This window comes from Oryzias latipes, chromosome 13 (genome assembly GCF_002234675.1).
Source record: "Oryzias latipes chromosome 13, ASM223467v1".
NCBI classification, from domain to species: Eukaryota; Metazoa; Chordata; class Actinopteri; order Beloniformes; family Adrianichthyidae; genus Oryzias; species Oryzias latipes.
In genome coordinates, this window is record NC_019871.2 from 30,729,700 (window position 1) to 30,749,826 (window position 20,127).

A 20,127-nucleotide genomic window follows, 5' to 3' on the forward strand; every position below is an offset into this window, starting at 1 on the left:
CCGTCAGCAAATCAAAATCCTCACCAAGAAGTACGTGACTTGATTGACATGCAGAACGGCCAATCGAACATCCTTTATTCATACGTCACTGCACATGCGTGTTTAAATACACTGAGCGCCAATTCTGTCATCAGAAAGTCGCTACCTGCCCCACAGCACGTCAAGTCCCCGGTAGAAGACCACTCCTGCCCACTGGACTAATCAGATGGAGCCCTTTTATGTCAGATGCTCGCCTACTATGTTGTCTAGGGTCATTGGGACTATAATTTAACGTATTTTGACTCTTATTTAAATTAAACTGGTTTCTAAGACATTGGACACCCCTGCTTTAGACAAAGCTGTGCTTCCACAGATCATGCACAGGGTAGAATAGTAGCTCCTGAGAAAAGCATGATGGGAGGAGCTACTGTCCTTCCTGAGAAGGACCTGCTCTGCATTGCAGGTGGCTGCAGTCTGCAGGGACTGCCTGCCCTTGTTTGATAGGAAAGCTGTCTGCAGCGTGTAATGAGAACTGATTTGTGGTCATGTTTTAGAGGGGGGTGGACACATGGAAACAATGACATCTGACTGAAGAACCAGGGACAAAGACTTTGAGTCCCAGGAGACCCTGTAGTCCTGCACTGGTTCTAAAGAAAACCCCTTCTTAGGTGATCTGTTCTGATTTGAAACCAGAGATGCAGCAGAAAATGCCTCATCTCATGTCAAACCAAACACACTTTGAAAAGCAAATGCAGTACCACCCTGGAGCCGGCGTATCAAAGGTGGCAGTTCACCACCTCTGATCAGTTTGACAGCCACCACCAACAACAACAACGAATGGAAAGTGCTCCGACAGGAACTGGAAGCACTCTGTATTTGGCCATGTAACCACGCCCCCAACATCCATTCTGGCCTAGCATGGAGATGTCCCGGTTAAAAAACACTCTGAAGAGCTTGGATTCAGTGGAAGTGAAAATCCTTGAAACCGGTACTGAGTCCGATTTCTGACCAAACAGTAACCAGATCGGTCTGAAAAATCCCTTAATGGACCGTGGCAACATGAATTCACTGACACTTCAGACATTCTCAGGTAGTTTTTAATGCTTTGCACAGATCATCGTCCACCTGATTAGCCGTCGGATGAAATCTCCAGCTTTAAAAATGGGCTTGAGGGTTCTCTATAAGAGCTCAGCTCAGACCCAGCCAGGTTTGTTGAACTGCTTGCTTTTGTCCACGTTTGTGTGCGTCAAACATCCTCCCATGGTTCAGGACTCGAGGCTCCTTCCTGTCTGTGCCTGCATTAAGCCTAGGACTCTGTCGGAATCCTGAAGTTTTGCGTGATGAGGATTAAACTATTTTGGGTGTAAATGAACTCTGCATGTTTTTGTTTTACCAGAAAAATGTCTGTGATTGTCCTGGAAGTCATGTCTACACCCTTTACAAGCATTCAGCATCAATATGTTTATTGACTTTTACTTTGTGAACAGTCTGAGTCAGGTAAGAATTAAAATTACACAGTCAAGTCTGAACCATCCTCCCTCTTAAGGCAGTAAAGTTCCTCCATACAGACCGGCAGCACAACAACTCAGAGGTCTTCTGTCACTCCTCTGTGGAGTTCGGTCTGCAGAGCCCAAAGATTCTGGTCTCAGAGACTGAAGGACTTCTTCTGTCATACTGAAGCAGGTGGTCAAACAGAACGATTGAATCTTGGGCCTTTTGAAAGTCTGAATGGACATCAGCCATACCTGCCTCCCGTGTAAGCTGTGGGCCTTTCATCAGCTCTGTGGGGTTCACGGTTACAGTTTTCTTTGAACCGGAAGCATTTTCCTTTACAATGTCAAAGGGCATCCAAGCAGCACGCCCATTCAGTCTCAGTTTATGGCGCCTCTCCGTCGGGTGACCGGATCTAGTGGTGCAGAGGAGGGCGGCGATGTGACCACAGCTTTGATGTACATTTGGTAGAAAATCATCTCTGGATATAGTCCTTTGTTTACTGTCTTTGTCTTTGCTGAAGTCATTAACGGCCAAAGCTGTTGACGCCCACAGTGAAGCCATGTGCTCTACTAATCAGTCAAACGTTATTCTACTGCTCATCTACTGTCCTGCCGGAGTGGGAAATAAACGCAAAATCCTACCGTTTCTGCCGAGTCCAGGTTTTCCAGGGGTCCCAGTTCAGCACCTTTCTCACCTCCCCACCCCCACCTCTCTATGTGTGTACAGCATTTGTGGTTCTGAACATGCAGCCAGACTTTAGAAGCATCATCAGTGGTAAGTACAGTGCAGCCATGCAGCTTTGGGGGGGCTCAGAAGACGGTGAAAGTGGTTATAAAAGCAGCCGTTAGCACAACGGTGTGGGTCTGGACCGCACAGCCGTCGCTCTGGGAGCTATCCATCTTGGGTTGTCTGGAAGCCTGCAGGCGAGCAGTTGTGCTTGTGTGGGGAGTTGGACTGTGGGAACCTGGAGACGAGGTCCAAAGCAGCAATTCCCAGTCGACAGGCTCTGTCGCCTCCCCCCCCTTGTCCCGGTAGATGGCAGTGTCATGCAGGGCAGGTCTAGCCTGGTACTTTGAAGTGACGGCTGCAGTCCTTGCTGGGGATTGACCGTACCCCCCATCAGCCCTACCAACCCAAAGTGGAGGTTCTGTCAGCAAAGCAGAGGAATGCTCCCTCCCTGTTGGTACCAGGCGGGTCCGTCCACAGATTGCTGTGGTATAACAGGGGCAACCAAAGACGGTCGTTCGCGTTTCCTCCGACCATCTGAGCAGTCCCGTGATGTTTTCTTCTTCTTCACATGCCCAGGGGTTATCTCCAAGCGTTATGATCTCCAGCCTGTTCAGCTTGTCAAAAATGCCCTTAGGCAACCAGGAGAAGCGGTTAGCATGCATGTAGAGGCGGAGCAACCGGGGGAGCCTGTCCAGTGATCCTGGGAGGATCTTTACCATATAATTATGGGACAGATCAATCACCTCCAGGTTGTGTGGCATATTAGTGGGCACAGTCCAAAACCTGTTGTGACTCAGGTTCAGACCTCTGAGGTTCAGTAGGGTGTTGTTGATGAAGACCACTCTCTCCAACTCATTGTCAGACAAATCCAGCTCTCTCAGGTTCCAGTGGTACGCCGTGTCATTCTTGTCCAGCGAGTGCAGGTGGTTCCCCACTGCTCTGACATCCCAAAGGGACCGCGGTAAGGCAGACGGTAGGCGCACCAGCCGGTTGAAGGACAGATCCAGGGTTCGTAGGTGCCCGTAGCGGCTTAGATGGCTGTCCAGGCTCTGCATGCTGGTGGAGGAAAAGAGGCTGTTAGTATTTATCTGCCAACATTTGCAGCTAACAGAAAAAAACTTGACAATGTCAGAAGCTAAAAGGTCTTTGTGTTGGAGGATGGAGAAATCCAAGAGGATGGAGTTTCAGTTTGAGTTCTTTTCATCATACATTTTTTGTAGCTCATGTGTTACAGCCCCAGCGTGTCAACACCAAGACTTAGTGTTCCTTTGGAAAATCCTGCTGCAGTTCGACCCGCTCACCTGTTGAAGGACAGATTGAGGAAGTGAATGTTGTGCTGCAGACCAGGCGGGAGCTTAGTTAAGCCTCTGGAGGAGCAGTCCACGACTCGGTGACCGCTGCTGCAGGAGCACACCGATGGACAGACGGACAGCACCCCACATCCCAGAAAGTCACAGAGCAGCAGGACAAGCAGAGGGGCTGGACTCACAGGCATGGTCCTGGCTCTGCAGGGAGACTACAATGGTGAATGAGCAGCTTCATTTATTGATGAGAAAAGAGGGGAGTTCTAGAGTGGCATGCCGACCCCAAGCGCCAGCTGGTGCAGTGGTCAGGGGTGCCATGAAGCGATCAAACAGCTGGATTGCTGGCCCCATCATGAGCTGCTGTACTCCATGCCCTGACATGGGACATGTGGCTTTGAACTGATGGATATTTGCAGATGAAGTCTGCAGGTGTAACACGGGGACTTCAGTATGTCCAGAAGCGCCACCCTTCACATAAACATAGCTAAGGAATGCGATGCCCCCTTTGTTGGCTCGGATAGTTTAAAGGCTGCTTTGGTTTCCTCCATGGAAAAATCTGCTCAGCTGGTCCGTTTACAGCACGTTCCTGTGCGTTAGTTTTGTTCTCCCTTTTATATTTGTATACACTGTCCCTTTTGAATGGCTCACCTTATTCTGATCTGAGTTTGTGTTCGTCCCTGTGCTCCGCGGTCGCCTCCTCCCTGCCGCTGCATCTCCTGGTGTCTGGTGGTCCGGTTGAGAGTGTGAGCATGCTCCCCACCAGCTGCTGGTCTGCAGGCTTCTGATGGAGCTCCCAGTGAAGGGAGGCAGAATGAACAGAGAGAGAGAGCATTGCAGCAGAGAGCAGCTTCTGATGAGGCAAGCAGGATCTGAGCTGCGTGTGTGTGCGTTTTCTGTTAGTGTGTGTATGCAGCACAAGCAGCTTTCCCTTCCTAGAACACACAACCCTGGATTAAAGCACATTGTAATGCAAATGTAGATGTTCCCATGAAAAAGTCAGTTTCTGTCTGTAAATAACAGAGGTGTTTGGTGGCGATCTGACAGCAGAACCAAATCATGTTGGGAACAGGAACATGATGCTTTTAAATCAGATGTGCACCTTTGTCACTGCCCAAAGACGAGGAGAACTGCTGGAAGAATTCAGTCTGGACAGATGCTGGAAGAGGAGCTCACGACTTTCTCAGAGAATAACTATGAGCCCCCTGGATCGGGCTAACCAATGGCGTATACTTACGTAGCACGTTACTACATTCCTTTAAGACCCAAAGCACTGTACACTGGCGCCAACCCGTAACCACCAGGAGCAACGTGGGGCTCAGTGTCACACTTCAACACCGGGCGGGCAAGGCGGGAACCGAACCTGTATTCTCCGTTCAGAGGTCGACCGCTCTACCCATCACAACTGCCCCGTACGATAGACATTCATAAAAACAACTGAGGAAGACTGCTACTACTCGTTTTACCTCAGAAAATATTAAATGATCAAAGATTAGTCTGATTGGTTAAAATTGAGCGTAAACTCCTAAGTGTTTCATGTTTCTTCCTTTTTCTGTGAAGGATGACGGATACATAGTGTGATAAAACCAAGCTTTGTTTTGGCGGTTTCCTTCTTGTACAGCTTGACCGTATGTGCTAAAACAAATGGGAGAAACATCCTCCGTCCTGCTGAAAGATGGTGCGAGCTGCACTAACAGAATCCTTTCTGCACATGTATGCAGATCAGAAAGTAGGACTCTTTTATTACAGTGGTAATAAAAGGTCTCGAGGTGAAAACAGGAAGTGAGATGCATGCATGCTTTGGTTCAGGCCATCTCTGCACGTATGGCAACCCACTCTGACCACCAGCAGACAGGTGAGCCAGTCTTCCAACCGTAGAGGTTTGAGTCTCTGTGAAGGACCGCTGACACCATGACCGATGAGCACAGAGAAGAGTGCTGCTGCCACAGTCACAGTTTAGCACATTCAAATAGTTATTGTAGTTGTCATTGAAACATTTAGACTTTCTGGTCATATTTTACATTTTTATTGATCTGATTAGTTCAGGACCTATGGCTGCCAGACGATTACAGTTTCAGAGCTGGCTCACCAAAGAGCCTTTGAGACTGGGTTCAGTTCTCCTCAAGAACAAGGTTTTGACCCTTTTGTTAGTCTGCTTGTTTCACGTGAAGCATTAAGCTAAGAGACTTAAGTCTTTCTGAAGATGCTCAGCCTAAAAGAGTGAAAAAAATCTGTGATCAACTTTGAAAGAAACCTGCAGAACTGATAATCTTTTAGGGATTACAAGAAACTTCAACGGGATGTTTAAACAGAGACACGCTTAAGACTTTTGAACAGTTCTGTAGTAAACCACGTGACAAGGGTTAAATGACCGTTTTCACAGAGACCGTTGTACTTTTTCTGAGGCACAGAATATTGAAATTGCAGCTTTGTAAAGTTCTTCATTTGTCTGTGGCCCCTGGGAGCCACGTGTGGTTAACCTCACATCCTGCAGCAGAGCTACCCTCTTTAACCATTGCAGGTTCAATGTCAGGCAAACATAAACCTACCCTAAAGCTTTAGGTTTAACCACAACTGGTACCTTAAATGAATAAAGACACGTGCCCTTGGATCCGGAGGTTTTTTCTATTGAAATTACCCAAATGAACCTGAAACCAAGCTCTGATTCCCATCCAAAAATACATTAACAAACATTCAAAAAGTCCTTGGAGTCTGCAGTTTCTGCATGAAGCCGTGAGCTTTAGCTTCCCTTGAACTGCAGCTGTATGGAAGTGCCGGTCTGAAGAAAGCACGTTTAGAATATATTAGCTCTGCCTGTAAATGGTATCCGTTGACTCCAGGGGAAATGTCACAATGTCTCATCACCATTTCTTCATTAAAACCACGAGTCCACTTCCTGTTTTCTGGCAGCGAGAAGCAGAGAAGCACGACGACGACATGGGCATTTATTCACTCGGTTCTGGTGCCACGAGGTGTTCCCATCCATTTTCAGTCTGTTTTTTTTTTCTGATCAAGCGTTTGCAGAGGTAGCAGGGTCGTCCGCCTGATCTTCAGGTGCAGCTTTGTCGGCTTTTGAAGAGACAACAGATGATGGGCTTTCTGTAGGCGCTCCAGCTTCACTCAGGCTTTTAGCGTCTGAAGCAGATAAGCTATTGCTGTCTTTTGCATCTTTTACTTGCATTTCATGACCAAATGTGACGGCGGGAGCCATGTCCTTCAACTCCTGGTCCATGTCATGAAGCAGGGACAGTCTTTTGGACAGTCTGTGAGGCAGAAAGCTGGCGATGGAAATGCGGTTGGCTGGCCTTTGTGTGACCTGGCCACCATCTCCTTCATCCTGTAGAAAAGGTGAAGGGCCAGCCCAGTCTGTCACCATGATCTGCTGCTTCTGAATCCTCCGTTTCGTGATATAGATGGCCAAGAAGCCCGCCATCATCAGAGCCAGAGCCCCACCGATCAACCCTGCTACGATTTGGCCAGAGTTGGACTCCTTCTTTTCTTGTAGTTTAGCCCTCTTGGTGGTTTGACTGGTTGATCTGAAAGTGGAAGTTCTGTAGGGCAGTAGCGTCTTAGTACTCGCAGTTGCTTGTGTACTTGTAGAATTGCTGTCTTCTGTCTTGACTGATGTGGTTAGATGGGAGGTGAAAATCTCTGATGGGGGCGTCAGTGAGGAGGTCGTGTTAGAGGTGCTGATCTGAGAGGTGGGGGACGTCTCTGCGTCTTGGGTGTTGGTGGACGTGCTCTGCATTGGTGGGGCAGTTGGAGGTTGGCTGCTTGAAGGTGCTGCTGTGGATGCTATCTCAGGCTTCAGTGAGCCACTGGACTCTTGGCTCGTGGAGCTCTCTGGGGCCGAGGGTCTCGTGCTCTCTGGGGTTGTCACTGATTGCAGTGAAGGAGGGCTTTTCTTCTCCAGTGGGTTTGTGGGGGTCAGTGAGACTGGCGTGTGGGTGGTCGGCTGGCTCTGATTGGTTGAGTAGTCAGTGACCATGTTGTGCCAACCAGTTGTCAGAGCATCGCTAGCTGCCAGAGGCAGTAGCCACACGAAGACCAGGCTGTTGAAATCCAACGTCTTCATCCTCTTCTGTCCTTCAGCTTTTTTTTTTTTTAGTTGTTGCTGTAAAATTCAAATTTGTTTTAGCAAAGATGCCAACCATGCTCTTGAAACTTAAGCCTCAGATGAGGAAGTGTCGCGCTCAAATTCAAACAAAAAAAACTAAACTTGTGAAATATTTTCTGCTGCTTGGTCATTTCCTCAAAACGCACCTTCAAATAGACATGACTCCATCCTTCTATATTGGTTGTTCTGGTTTTTAGCCAAGTAACATCCATTGACAAAGGGAACGTTCATTCATTTATTTTGCCTAGAAGCACATTAAGTCTGTTAAATGTGCTTTTATTTCAGATTACTTTTAAAAGCGACCTTTTCAGAAAGAAGACAGCGGCTATATTTTAGAAATGTGTTAGACATTTGTGAGCGTCCCCTCTCCGCTTAAACAAATGGATTGCATTAGTAAAGGTCTAAACAAACTCTACAGACTTACTGGTAGCGGTCCAGGGCTGAGTGGTCGCGCTGCCACCTTCCAGGGTGTGTTTGCTGCAGTTCTCCTCTCAAAGGAGTGAAAGCAGGAAGTGCCGCAGAAACCGCCTCTCGTCTTATTCACAGGAAGTCAAATCTGTGAAGTCAATGACTCAACTGATCCAGACTGGTCGACACATCTTTGCTCCATGTATAGTCTGTCCAAACACAGAAGAGGGTGCGTTGTCTTTGGCTGAAAGAGGAGATAATTGCATTCACCTTTTTGGTATTTGAGGCTAGTTTTATTTGCTTTTTTCTCTTTAAAGAGGGGAGGATATTTGTGCACAACCACACACTCAAACATCAGTACAAACACAAAACAGTGCTGATGTTGCCATTTAATTTGGACCTCTGATTTATTCTTGGGGTTGAAATGGTGAAAAGATTCAGCCACCAGCTTGGACCATTGATGAAACGTCCAAATGTTGGCAAAAGGGGATCCGTGTGGTGGAGGGAATGTGTTTGAGACCTGTTTCTGTTATCATTAAGCCATGCATAAACAGCTGTTAAAATGAAGGATTGCAATCTATTTAAATTTATTTTTTATACATAGATCATGTAAAATAAAAAAGTAGCCATCAGAGACAAAAAGAAACTTATAAGAATCTCAACGTAACTTACATTTGTTTTTTGATACATTAATAATAAGCCTTAAAAATGCTGAATTTATTCATTAAATTTAAAACTATGAACTGTAAAAAGAAGTAGAGGTCATGCGTGTGCAGACTGGATTTCACAATTAGTGTCAGATGAAGTATCAAAGTGTAGCACTTTAGGAAGAACCTCCACAGCCCAAAGGCCGTGAGCCGTTCAGGTTATTTAACGTTGCTTTGGGATTAAGATTATTTCACAACCTTAGTGGCCGTCGAGAGATCTCGAACCAAGTCCCAGCGCCGCTTTAAAGGTGCAGATTTCCAGCCTGTGAAACGAGGACGTGGAAACGAACCTTCCTGATCTGCATGTAGAAACATTTGGCTGGAGAATCCCGTCTTCGGGTTTGTCTGGTAACGGTGCTCCCTGCTTTGTGGCACAAGCAAACCTTTTTCAGCAACCCGTCTCCTGCTTTTAGATTTATTTTAAGGTCGTGACGACTGCGCTAGCAGGCCGGATCTAAGAAACCTTTGGAAATGTCTAGCTTTTTACTTCAGTCAGCTTTGGTTGCTTGGATTTCTCGTCTTCAAACATGCTTGCTGTCATTTTATAAAGATCAATCATGAAAACTGTGTGTGATGGTGATTCAAAGCAGCAGGCATAGATACCATTTTAAAAAAAATGCATTTATTTGAAACCTGATGGTGCAACAGGCCCTTTGTGAGGTTATGAGGAGCAGAGATGTTAAAAAAAGGCAGCGGTAAGGAGAGGATCTTTGTTGAAGGTCTGTTTTCCTGCAGGCTTTGGCTCTCAGCTCATCAGTGAAGACACTCTGTGAATGGAGCTCCGTGGCTCATAAGGGCCCTGTTGTTTTCTGCCACTTCAGCTGTGCTGGAACAACAATGTGCAACAAGCAAAACACTGTTTTTCTGTTGCATCCTGATCAAACTGCACTTTCTGAAATGTGCTTCTTGTTCTTTTATCAATTCAAAACACGCAGATGTCATATTCACAGCAGAAACCTTCAGTCAGTGGTGACAGACATGGATTTTTATCTGGTTTTTAAATGAAACTTGTGTAAACAAGGAGTAAACAGGACTTTTCCAGGTCTGAAACCATGTCTTTGCTCATCTTACATCAGAAATGTCATTTAATCGCTGTCTCAGACAAACATTTGCTGATCTAAACTGTGCAATTCTATCCAGCCTTTCTGGTGTGTGAATGCTGTTCGCAGTAGATGAATACATTTCTGTGTGCACACTGGTTTAGTGTGTAGCTCCACTTCAGCCATCCTCTGAGATGAACCGGCTGGAAACAGAAAGGGAGGTATGCGAGGTTAACATAGAGGGGCATCAGAACAGAAGGGCGGTTAGGTCTCCCCAGGAGGAAGTTCCCCCGTTAAACAACGAGGGGGGTGTCTTCCAAATCTCGGGGGATCTCCAAGCAGGAATCCCTGGAGGTGGGCGTCAGCAGGGCCTCCTCCTCTGGAAGGAGCGGCTTTGTTGTGGAGCCTCCGCTGTGTCCAGCCGCCTGTACATCCGCCTGCCGCTCTTCCTCAGTGCTGCTGTCAGCTCGGACTTCCTCAAGTATGACGCTGGTGTCACACGGCCCAACGATGCCTCCGTCCCCTCTTCCATCTGTGGCCCAGTACCCTGCAGAGCTCACCAGGTCCATGTTGGACCTCGAGGTTCGGGGGACGTAAACACGGCGCTGAAGGACGCAGACCTGATATGTCAGCACCATAACTGCCACCAGCAGGCAGAAGATCAACCCCCCCGCTGACCCAACAGCTATCAAACCCATCTCGGTGTCAATCAAGCAGTCACCGCGATAGGGTTCAGTGCTGCTGATGGAGTCTGGGTGGTCCGTGGTCGCTGGGCTGGACTCTACAGATGTTGTGTGGACACCGTGGTCATCAGACATGGCTGCGTAGGTCTGCTCGGTAGAAGGTTGATGGTCTGCATCTATGACAGTGAGGGTTAGAGGGTCGAGAAGCAGTAGCAGGAGGAGGACTCCTGAGGTGTCCATCATGTCTGGAATAAAAAATACACCAGACATCACGTACAGCTTGGACATTTACAGCTAGCAGTTGAGTTGTAGAGAGTCAAGTTTTTATTTTTGCATTCCTCCAAACACCTGTTGGTTGGTCATAGAAAAACCTAAATAGACTTAATTGTGGAAAAGACCAAAGAGGAGGTTTCTGGATGTAGTGAAGGAAAACATGAAGGTCGCTGGCGTTGGAGGATGCAGAAGACAGGGTTAGATGGAGGAAGCTGATTGGCTGTGGCGGCCCCTGAAGGGAAACACCCAAAGGAACAGAAGAGGGAGACTAAATCATGTAAAAGCCTTACCAGAAGAAGTCACCTGGACCTGTGGTGGGATAGAGCTGGGGGAAAGGACACGGTTTGCTCTGAACTCAGTCCTGACACCTTTCTGGGACGTTTTTCTCAACCAGCTGCTTGGTTTTGCGACCAGAGAGGCTGAGAACCTCTAAGAGAAACAGAAAAAACAAGTGAGCTGGCGTCATTTCTCAGATACGAAATGTTTCAAAACAGATGATAATATGCTGGTAGTTTAAGTTTTCCACAGCACGATTTTTCATTCATTCTGTCTTTGCATGTCTCTTATCTATAGGTTTAAGACTGGCCAGATCAATGGGGACCTTCTCATCTACCACGTTCTCCTGACCCTCAAACCCTATTATGCCAAACCCTATGAGATCGTGGTGGATTTGACTCATGTTGGGCCCAGCAATCGCTTCAAGACTGATTTCCTTTCCAAATGGTTTGTGGTGTTTCCTGGCTTTGCATATGAGAATGTGGCAGCTGTTTATGTCTACAACTGCAACACCTGGGTGAGAGAATACACCAAGTATCATGAACGTCTTCTGACGGGGCTCAAAGGCAGCAAGCGGCTGCAGTTTATTGACTCCCCTGCAAAGCTGGCTGAGCACATTGAGCCGGAGCAGCAGAAACTACCTGCAGCCACGCTGACCCTAGAAGAAGACCTCAAAGTGTTCCACAATGCTCTCAAGCTGGCTCACAAAGACACCAAGGTGTCAATAAAGGTGAGGACGAAGCTGAAAGGGTTTCTCCTCAAAAGAGATGGTTGAGGTCTGCGAGCGTAGTTGTTTTTTATAAACCGAGGGGTTGTCTCTGATCAGGTGGGCTCCACGGCAGTTCAGGTGACCTCAGCTGAGCGGACCCGGGTACTCGGTCAACCGGTCTTCCTCAACGACGTTTACTACGCCTCAGAGATCGAGGAAATCTGTCTGGTGGATGAGAGCCAGTTTACCCTCACCATGGCCAACCAGGGCACGCCTCTCACCTTCATGCATCAGGAGTGCGATGCCATCGTGCAGTCCATAATTCACATCCGGACTCGCTGGGAGTTGTCTCAGCCCGACTCAATCCCGCAGCACACGAAAATTCGACCCAAAGATGTACCTGGGACTCTGCTCAACATCGCCTTACTCAACCTGGGCAGCTCTGACCCCAGCCTCAGGTCAGTCCTTTAAGGTGGCAGGTACTGGTCTTTTACCAGCAAAAGCTCCAGTTCATTGGTGGGGGGGTGGAAGGGGGTGCAAGAAAAGGAAAATGCTCTTGTCCATGTAGCATCTCTCTCTGAAGACCAAAACATGTGGAGATTCAACACATGAATGAACTCTGTTCTTTGATTGACCTATTTCTTCAAATTGAAGGGCTTTGTTTTGGTTTAGTCTGGATGAACCTGAGGACCTGGTGGGTTTTTTTTTCACTTCTCTGACCTGTCACGTGTCCCACACTCAGATCTGCAGCTTACAATCTGCTGTGCGCTCTGACTTGCACCTTCAACCTGAAGATTGAGGGCCAGCTGTTGGAGACGTCCGGCCTGTGCATCCCAGCCAACAACACCCTCTTCATCGTCTCCATCAGCAAGACTCTGGCAGCCAATGAGCCCCATCTGACGCTTGAGTTTCTGGAGGAGTGCATCTCCGGCTTCAGCAAGTCCAGTAAGTTTTCTGCACCACCTCAAAGACGCTAGTCTTCCATTGCACTGGTGGCAGGGGAGAGACGCTTGATAAAAACGTAATAAAAGGAAGATAAATGGTTTTCAGTGTCCTCATAACCATTTAAAAGACTGTTGTGAGTCAATAAGGATCCTAGAATTCCTGCGAGCAGCACTTGTGTAGCCAAAAGTCCATTGGAGCTGTGCACTCAGATGTATTCCTCCTACAGGTATTGAACTGAAGCACCTCTGCCTTGAGTACATGACACCCTGGCTGCTAAACCTCGTCCGCTTCTGCAAACATAACGATGACGCCAAGCGCCAACGTGTCACTGCCATCCTCGACAAGCTCATTACCATGACAATCAATGAGAAACAGATGTATCCCTCCATTCAGGCCAAGATCTGGGGAAGCCTGGGCCAGGTGAGTCCTCCAGACCCACACATGCAACCAAGACCAGTGGGGCTTGTGTGACCTGCAATCGTCTGCTCTTGTCCTCAGATAACGGACCTGCTGGATGTGGTGTTGGACAGCTTCATTAAGACCAGTGCCACCGGAGGTCTGGGCTCCATCAAAGCAGAAGTCATGGCTGACACTGCTGTGGCTTTGGCCTCAGGCAATGTCAAACTAGTCTCCAACAAGGTAAGGCTGTCCACAGTGGAAGACCAAGCTGAAGGTCATCTGTGGGTCAGACCGTCTGAAGGCCTTTCATTCTTTTGTTTTTCTTAAAACTCTTTTTCTGTTGAATCCCTCTGCCTTTTTCCCTCAGGGATGTTTGTTTTGCTTGGAAACACTCAGGTCTGATCAGTCAGTAAAAAGAAAAACCTCACAAGACGCTAACCACGCTTTGGTCTCTGACATACTTACACATGACCCTGTCACAACACACACGTGTTCCGTTTTCTTTGGTTCCGTGTTTAACAAAGAAGGTAACAGCGCTGAATACCATCAAGTCATAGATAAAACCACAGGCCAACGTTCAGACTTGTGAACACCATAAGTAACTGCAACTGGCTAAAGACAAACATCCCGGTCTTCTAGAACTTTCCAAACATCCGTACCGCTGCTGTTGGTTTTAAGTCAAATCTTTAATTCTGTACATTACACATTTCCATCGGTGGCCTGTTGGACCCATCAGCCCTCTGATGAAGCATTCCTCTTTGCAGTTCTATAGGAAACATGTTGCAGTCCTCTGTTAGCCCTGATTTTACAGAACATTTGAGTGTAGGTCCAATTCCTCTGATTTTTGTGGTTCCCCCAAGACCATCACACTCTGGAGTACTAATAGGATCAGGACTGTGTACATTTGCTGGAGAACCATCTCCAGATCCTCAGCAGCAGTCTTGTGGCTGGAAGCTCTCCTAAAGAGACTGGAGTGTTGAGTTATGACTGTCTGGTTGCTTAGCTGAAGACTCGCTCCTTCAAGACACGTCTAACTGGTCAGAGTCACCATCAATGGGATCAGCTGGGACGCAAAACACCGTCTTCTAAACTCTCAAGAGGCTCTCTGAAAAACTTACGAAAAGCCACAAAGACAAACACACTGGATACCAAAGGAAAACATGGCTTTTCTTCAGGTTCAGCTGGCTTGTAGGATTAAAACTAATGTGAATAAATCTGCACAAATGGTCAACTTTACTTACGTGTTAGTGCAGGAAAACACTCCAAAGCTACGAATCGCGGCTGACGTAGAGACTCTGAAGAGACGGACTCATCCACTCACCATCCATCATCTGAGGCGCTGGTCCCAGTCCAGCCGCTGCTCAGAGAAACAAACACAACTCAGACAGGCTGGCACAATAGAATAGCCAGGGCCTGGCTCCGATTATGGCAGCTCCCAATGAATGCAGGTCTTTGTGGAGGCTGCTGACGCGCAGCATTTCAGCCTCAGAGGTGCTCCTCTCACTGACCAGACATCTGCACTGCAGTCCAGGTGTGGCAGCGACGGCACGCAGCAGCTGGCCCTAAAGCAGCCCTACACCTGCTGGGGTCTGCTTGCTCATGGGTGGGGCTTCAGATGAGCAGCCAATGAGGCGTTAAGGTCAAACGTCTTCATCAAAACAGACGGCAAATGATGCCATCTTTCCACTCCAGGTTATATTTCTCACCTGCTGCTGATCCCAAAATGACGTCCATCATGTTTCCTGAGTTTCCTGTCAATTTCTACAGTTTTTAACTGTTTGCCATGTTGACGCAGATATGCATCAAACCACTTCTTCAACCAATGTGCCTTAATTTAACATCCATGTCAAAGCCAAAACATAAATGAAATGGATTTTAGCACACCTGGAAATAAATTATGGCCTGAAAGGGGATAAAGGTATCCCAATGGATTTGACCACTACATGTCTGCCCATGCTCATGTTGGGACACAGGAGCCAAATTCAAACCGCGTCCTCTGTGCTCTGAGGAAGCCGAGAATGGCCTTCCTTCCTTTTTTATTCTCATGATAAAGAGATGGTGGATGTTGTTTTACGAAAAAATTGAATTTGTCCCGCCCATTTCCCTTATTCCGCCCATAACTGGACCCTATAAGCCCAAACCCCTGACCACAGGTTGAATGACAGAGTCCAGGCCCACCAAGCATCTCTGCCTGATTCGTCCACTGAGCTCCAGAACCACAAACATCAGCAAACCCCAACAGCCACACAGCTTTGCCTGCAATCTGCAGCAAAACAAAGCAGTTTGCCAGAGAAAGAGTCGAATAACAGAAGAATCGTCATTTGAGGAGGTTTGCCCAGCTGCAGCTGCGCAGACGGCTGCAGTTCAGTCCTGCTGTTGGTGTCAATCCATTAGTGACCAGATGACGGGGTCAGGCCGTCTACACGGTTACAGAAGGATCTGGCTGGAAGGACTGCGTGTCCTTGGGAAAAGGACGTGTTTTCTTTTGATAACGACATTGTAGATGTCGTTTTCACGAGAATATAGGGAAATAAAAGAAGGTAGCCGTTCTTGGCTTTTGAGGTGCTCTTATCAGTTGGCCACATCAGAATTCCTGTCATACTGGAGTGTACTTCTGAAAATGCATTATTTCTCTTTGTTCAGATATCCTGAAATCTGTTACAGAGGTTATAGTACAAAACTGTATTCAAACCCTTTTCCTTCCTTTATTGGAGGCTTTTATTGAACTGAGAAACTGGTGAGACCTACTACAGCAGCCTGCTTGTATTCTTGCTTAGCTCCTTTTTTACAGATGCAGGTCTTATTCGTTTATACGGCCCCATCATTCAGTGTTTCAGGGCCAAGCGCTTGGCTCTAAAACTGTGCTCCTGTGCTCTTGCCCGGGACAGGTTATCGGGCGCATGTGTAAGATCATCGACAAGACCTGCCTGTCGCCAACGCCAACCCTGGAGCAGCACCTAATGTGGGACGACATCGCCATCCTTGCACGCTACATGCTCATGCTGTCCTTCAACAACTCTCTGGATGTGGCAGCACACCTGCCATACCTGTTCCACGTGGTGACCCTGCTCGTAGCCACAGGGCCGCTGTCCCTGAGGGCGTCCACTCACGGCCTAGTCATAAACATCATCCACTCCCTCTGCACGTGCTCACAGCTCAACTTCAGTGGTAAGGACTCAGCCAGGCAGCCTTTTACAGCTTGAAGTAATGCTCAATGGCCACGAAGTGCTCATTATGAGGAATTAACGTTGGACGGTTCAGGCTTCCACAGCATGCATTCATTCTAATAATGCACACTTCGTCAGCCATTAACCCTTGTGCTATTCTATGGGGTCCAGATGACCCGATGCTCACATTGACGTGTTATTCCTACCATGACATCCATGGACACCAGTGAAGATCACAATCATTGAAGAAAAAAGGTTCAGAGCACTGTCTAGTGGATCTAGATGACCCAACTCCCAATGTTAAAGTGCCTAGGATAGCACCAGGGTTACACCTACTTATACCATGATCACTTACAAAAGAGAAAAGTATTTAGCCAGTTTTTAGTCCTTTATTCTTGTTATTTATTTTTTTTGTTTGGATCTTTTTTTTCACAAAAAGTGGACTATTTGTTAGGGGGTGCGGCGTAGTGTCACGCTAACACTACAAGGCGCCGAATGAGCCGGCACGGACCTGGACTGCAGCAACAAAGCAACGCGATATCTATGCTGACGGTCACGATGGTTCAATAAAGCATCATTCAGAGAGAAAGTTCTTCTCTTACCACTTGTTTTTGTCCAGATGATGAAGATAAAGGTTGTTCTAAAGAAGCCGTAGCGGTGATACAGAACATTTAAGATATGTGACCAGAACTTCTTTTTTTAGACATGCGGTTATCACTGTGGATTATCACTTTTTAATGCACACCCAGCAGCCAATCAGAATCAAGTATTCACCCAGTCCGTGGAATGAGTCAGTTTAAGCTGAAGGACAAGCAGCACAGTCACAAAAGGGCATTGTGTCCAGGTCTGTGTTCAAATGCACAGACACACATTCAATAAAACTCAACAACACCACGTTCAGCAGGTCCTCATGTCCAAGTCTGTCCGTGCATCAAACACAATTCTTTGTTGGAGACTTTTCTGTCTGACGATGCTTTCTGCTCTTGTGATGGTCACAGAGGAGACGAAGCAGGTCCTGAGGCTCAGCCTGACCGAGTTCTCGCTGCCCAAGTTCTACCTGCTCTTTGGGATCAGCAAAGTCAAGTCGGCCGCCGTCATCGCCTTCCGCTCCAGCTACAGAGACCGCTCCTTTTCCCCGGGGTCCTACGAGAGAGAGACGTTTGCTCTGTCCTCACTGGAGACGGTCACCGAGGCCCTGTTGGAGATCATGGAGGTCTGTAACCCCTCCCTCATGTTGTGATGTCACTGGCGTGGGCGGTCATACCAGAGGTCAATGTGTCAGATTTGACGTGTTTTGTTGGTTTGAGAGCCGGAGACACAGCAGCTCTTCCAGGAATGAAGCATCAGAGAACAGCCGATTGTGACCCGTTTGTCCAAACGTCGACATTTCCTGGTCTCCTGTGTCCACTGCTCTGGTTTCTGATGTGTCCATGTCTTCCAGGCCTGTATGCGGGACATCCCTTCCTGCAAGTGGTTGGACCAGTGGACAGAGTTGGCTCAGAAGTACGAACCTCTCCCTCATCTTCTGTTTCTGCAGTGCATATGCCAAAGGTCTACAAATGTGTGTGTTTGGACGGCAGGTTTGCCTTCCAGTACAACCCGTCCCTGCAGCCCCGAGCGCTGGTGGTGTTTGGCTGCATCAGCAAGAGGGTGACCCACAGCCAGATCAAGCAGATCATCCGGATCCTGAGTAAAGCCAGCCCGCTGCTCAGCATAGACCGGGTGAGTCGCTTCTGTTCTCACCCATGACGCCATCCGTGACGCACACGCTCTGTGTGGTCTCGAACCAATGAGAGAGTAGCGCATCACATGATTCATTAACAGTCTGAAGCGACCCATATTCTCCTGCAATGTGATGTTTATTTTGCATAGGAGTTTGTTCCCAGACTAAACGAAGGCTTCCTCCATCTGCGCCACATCCATCCAAATATGAAAAAAACGTTTGGCAGGGCTCCAGACTGCGAGCAATTGGTCGCATTTTGCGACCAAAATTTGAGAGTGTGCGACTGAATTTTACATCCAGTCGCACATGTGCGACCAGTAAATTTGCCTCCCCCACCCTTCGTATTTTTTATACATTAAACGTGGAAGGGGCACGTCAATGATCAATGAAATAATCAATGAGACGCAAGCCACACGGACGCAGGCAGACACACACACTCGCGCACATACTCATGAAACGCGAGCACGTACACTCTCGCGTGATACCTGTGTGTGAGGCGGCCACTGCGTGTGAGAAGAATAGGGAAAGCCACTGTGAGTGGCTAAAATGCGTGGAGGGGGCGGGGCCTAGAGATAATCGAGCGCGCGTAAACATCTGTGGGAAGGAAACTGAGACAAATATCACAACCTGATATGTGCGTCTGAGCTATGGGTAAGCGAACTATTGATTCGTTCTTCCGACCTGCGGCTAGTGTACCAGTGCCAGAGTGTACAGCAGGGGTCTCAAACTCGCGGCCGGCGGGCTATTTGCTGCCCCCAAGATGATATTTTGCGGTCCCCGCCTTAATATGAAGGTTTAATGTAACTGCAACCCGCCAGTTTGTATGAATGACACTTTTTCATTGTCGTGCACGGAGCTGACCAACTAATCACAGTGGGGTAAATGACTCTTGGGGGCGGGACAATGACAGGGCTTGAAAGCAGGAAACCTGACAGCCCCCTCCCTCCCCGGGCCACATTAAGAAGTTCCTTACTTTCCTTTAGAACGTATTTATTCGCTCGTAATTTTCTACATACATGCAGTCCGTGCTGAACTTTTCTCTGGGCCACACAGACCCGGAGGAAGGTTTAGGTTTTGGTTACGGCGGCGCATCAAACGGGTTACGGCAGCACACCGCTCCCGTCCCGCGGGAGTCGGGTCAGCTGAGGAGAATAAATGTCCCACACCTACATGCGTGACAGCTAACGGGGCTTGAACTTTAAACACGTGCGGGCAAAAACAACATTAGTTTTAGACACACTGAAAATACGTGGGGAAAATGCAACGATAGACGTGTTTGAGATGAACCGGCACCTCGCCTGGATCGTTGGGGACACCAGGCGGGGGGGCTGAGAGATGAAAGCGAATCTGCAGCAAGACTGAAGGAGAACAGGAAATTGGAGTTGTCCTTAACATTCAATTTAGTTTTAATATTCTTCTCCCCCTTAGTATGATCTGTGTTATTATATATTTTATGATTATTTTAATGTTTTGTGATGTATGTAGCCTTTTTTAATGAATTGGTATTTTAAATTATTTTAATTAATCACTCCACTACAAAAACCATCAGGACACATGTCCCATAATGCATTGTTTTGTAGTCTCTAGTTTCCAGCTGTGTCCGGGTAGGTTTGCCCCTTGCTCTCACCCCTTTCTCGCTATATCTTTGTGATGATTGACAGGTGATGTTGGAGCAAAAACAAAAATATAGGTCACACACCAGGTGAAATGCGCAGCGTTGAGTTCACCTGGGTGATCTCAAACACGCTTATTGTGCATCTTGGCTGCACCTATTTGGTGTCACAAAGATAAATTTCCATCCATTTTCTTTACTTATTTGTACTGTCATGACAGCGATGGTGCTGTCAGTTTACCTTGTTGTTGCATTTTCAAAAGTGCAGAATAAAATGTGACACTGAATTTGAAACAGCACATTGTAATTTCTGCATCTATTATTAAAGTATTTATTAGTAATACAGTGGAAATTAGTAGATTTGGTTAGCATGTTGATTTACGGTATGCGCCCCTAAATTTTCTGGTTGCGCCCCTAAATTTTTCAGTTAGGGGCCACTATGCTCCTAGTGAAAAAAGTTAGTCTGGAGCCCTGTTTGGAAAGCAGCATTTGACTGCGGTCAATACCACACTTACTTGATCCCAAAAAGTCAATTCCGTTCTGATTTCAGTTTTTCTTGTAATTG

The 20,127-nt window shown here is 47.4% G+C and overlaps 2 protein-coding genes across 5 annotated transcripts in view; one reads left to right on the plus strand and one right to left on the minus strand.

Annotated features, from left to right (window-relative positions):
- The window catches only part of nf1 (neurofibromin 1), a 91,772-nt gene that overhangs the window by 57,920 nt on the left and 13,725 nt on the right, over positions 1-20,127 (plus strand). For both annotated transcript variants that reach the window (XM_023961964.1, XM_023961965.1), the window contains exons 36-44: positions 11,305-11,737; positions 11,834-12,174; positions 12,459-12,661; positions 12,888-13,081; positions 13,160-13,300; positions 15,949-16,228; positions 17,226-17,440; positions 17,669-17,730; positions 17,808-17,949. In XM_023961964.1, the coding sequence (XP_023817732.1) occupies positions 11,305-11,737; positions 11,834-12,174; positions 12,459-12,661; positions 12,888-13,081; positions 13,160-13,300; positions 15,949-16,228; positions 17,226-17,440; positions 17,669-17,730; positions 17,808-17,949 (2,011 nt within the window). The remainder of the gene's footprint in view (positions 1-11,304; positions 11,738-11,833; positions 12,175-12,458; positions 12,662-12,887; positions 13,082-13,159; positions 13,301-15,948; positions 16,229-17,225; positions 17,441-17,668; positions 17,731-17,807; positions 17,950-20,127) is intronic.
- omg (oligodendrocyte myelin glycoprotein) lies at positions 1,063-17,197 on the minus strand. 3 transcript variants are annotated; one of them, XM_023961966.1, is made up of 7 exons: positions 16,830-17,197; positions 14,302-14,417; positions 11,022-11,160; positions 8,045-10,703; positions 4,155-7,617; positions 3,504-3,718; positions 1,063-3,258 (listed from the first exon to the last, which is right to left on the minus strand). In XM_023961966.1, exons 5-7 carry the CDS (start codon positions 4,467-4,469, stop codon positions 2,283-2,285), a joined length of 1,506 nt encoding a protein of 501 aa, XP_023817734.1. In that variant the 5' UTR covers positions 4,470-7,617; positions 8,045-10,703; positions 11,022-11,160; positions 14,302-14,417; positions 16,830-17,197; the 3' UTR covers positions 1,063-2,282. The 3 variants fall into 3 exon arrangements, with proteins under 3 accessions (XP_023817734.1, XP_011481322.1, XP_011481320.1); XM_011483020.3 differs by lacking the exon at positions 16,830-17,197 and having other exon boundaries at positions 3,504-3,707; positions 14,302-14,612; XM_011483018.3 differs by lacking the exon at positions 16,830-17,197 and having other exon boundaries at positions 14,302-14,612.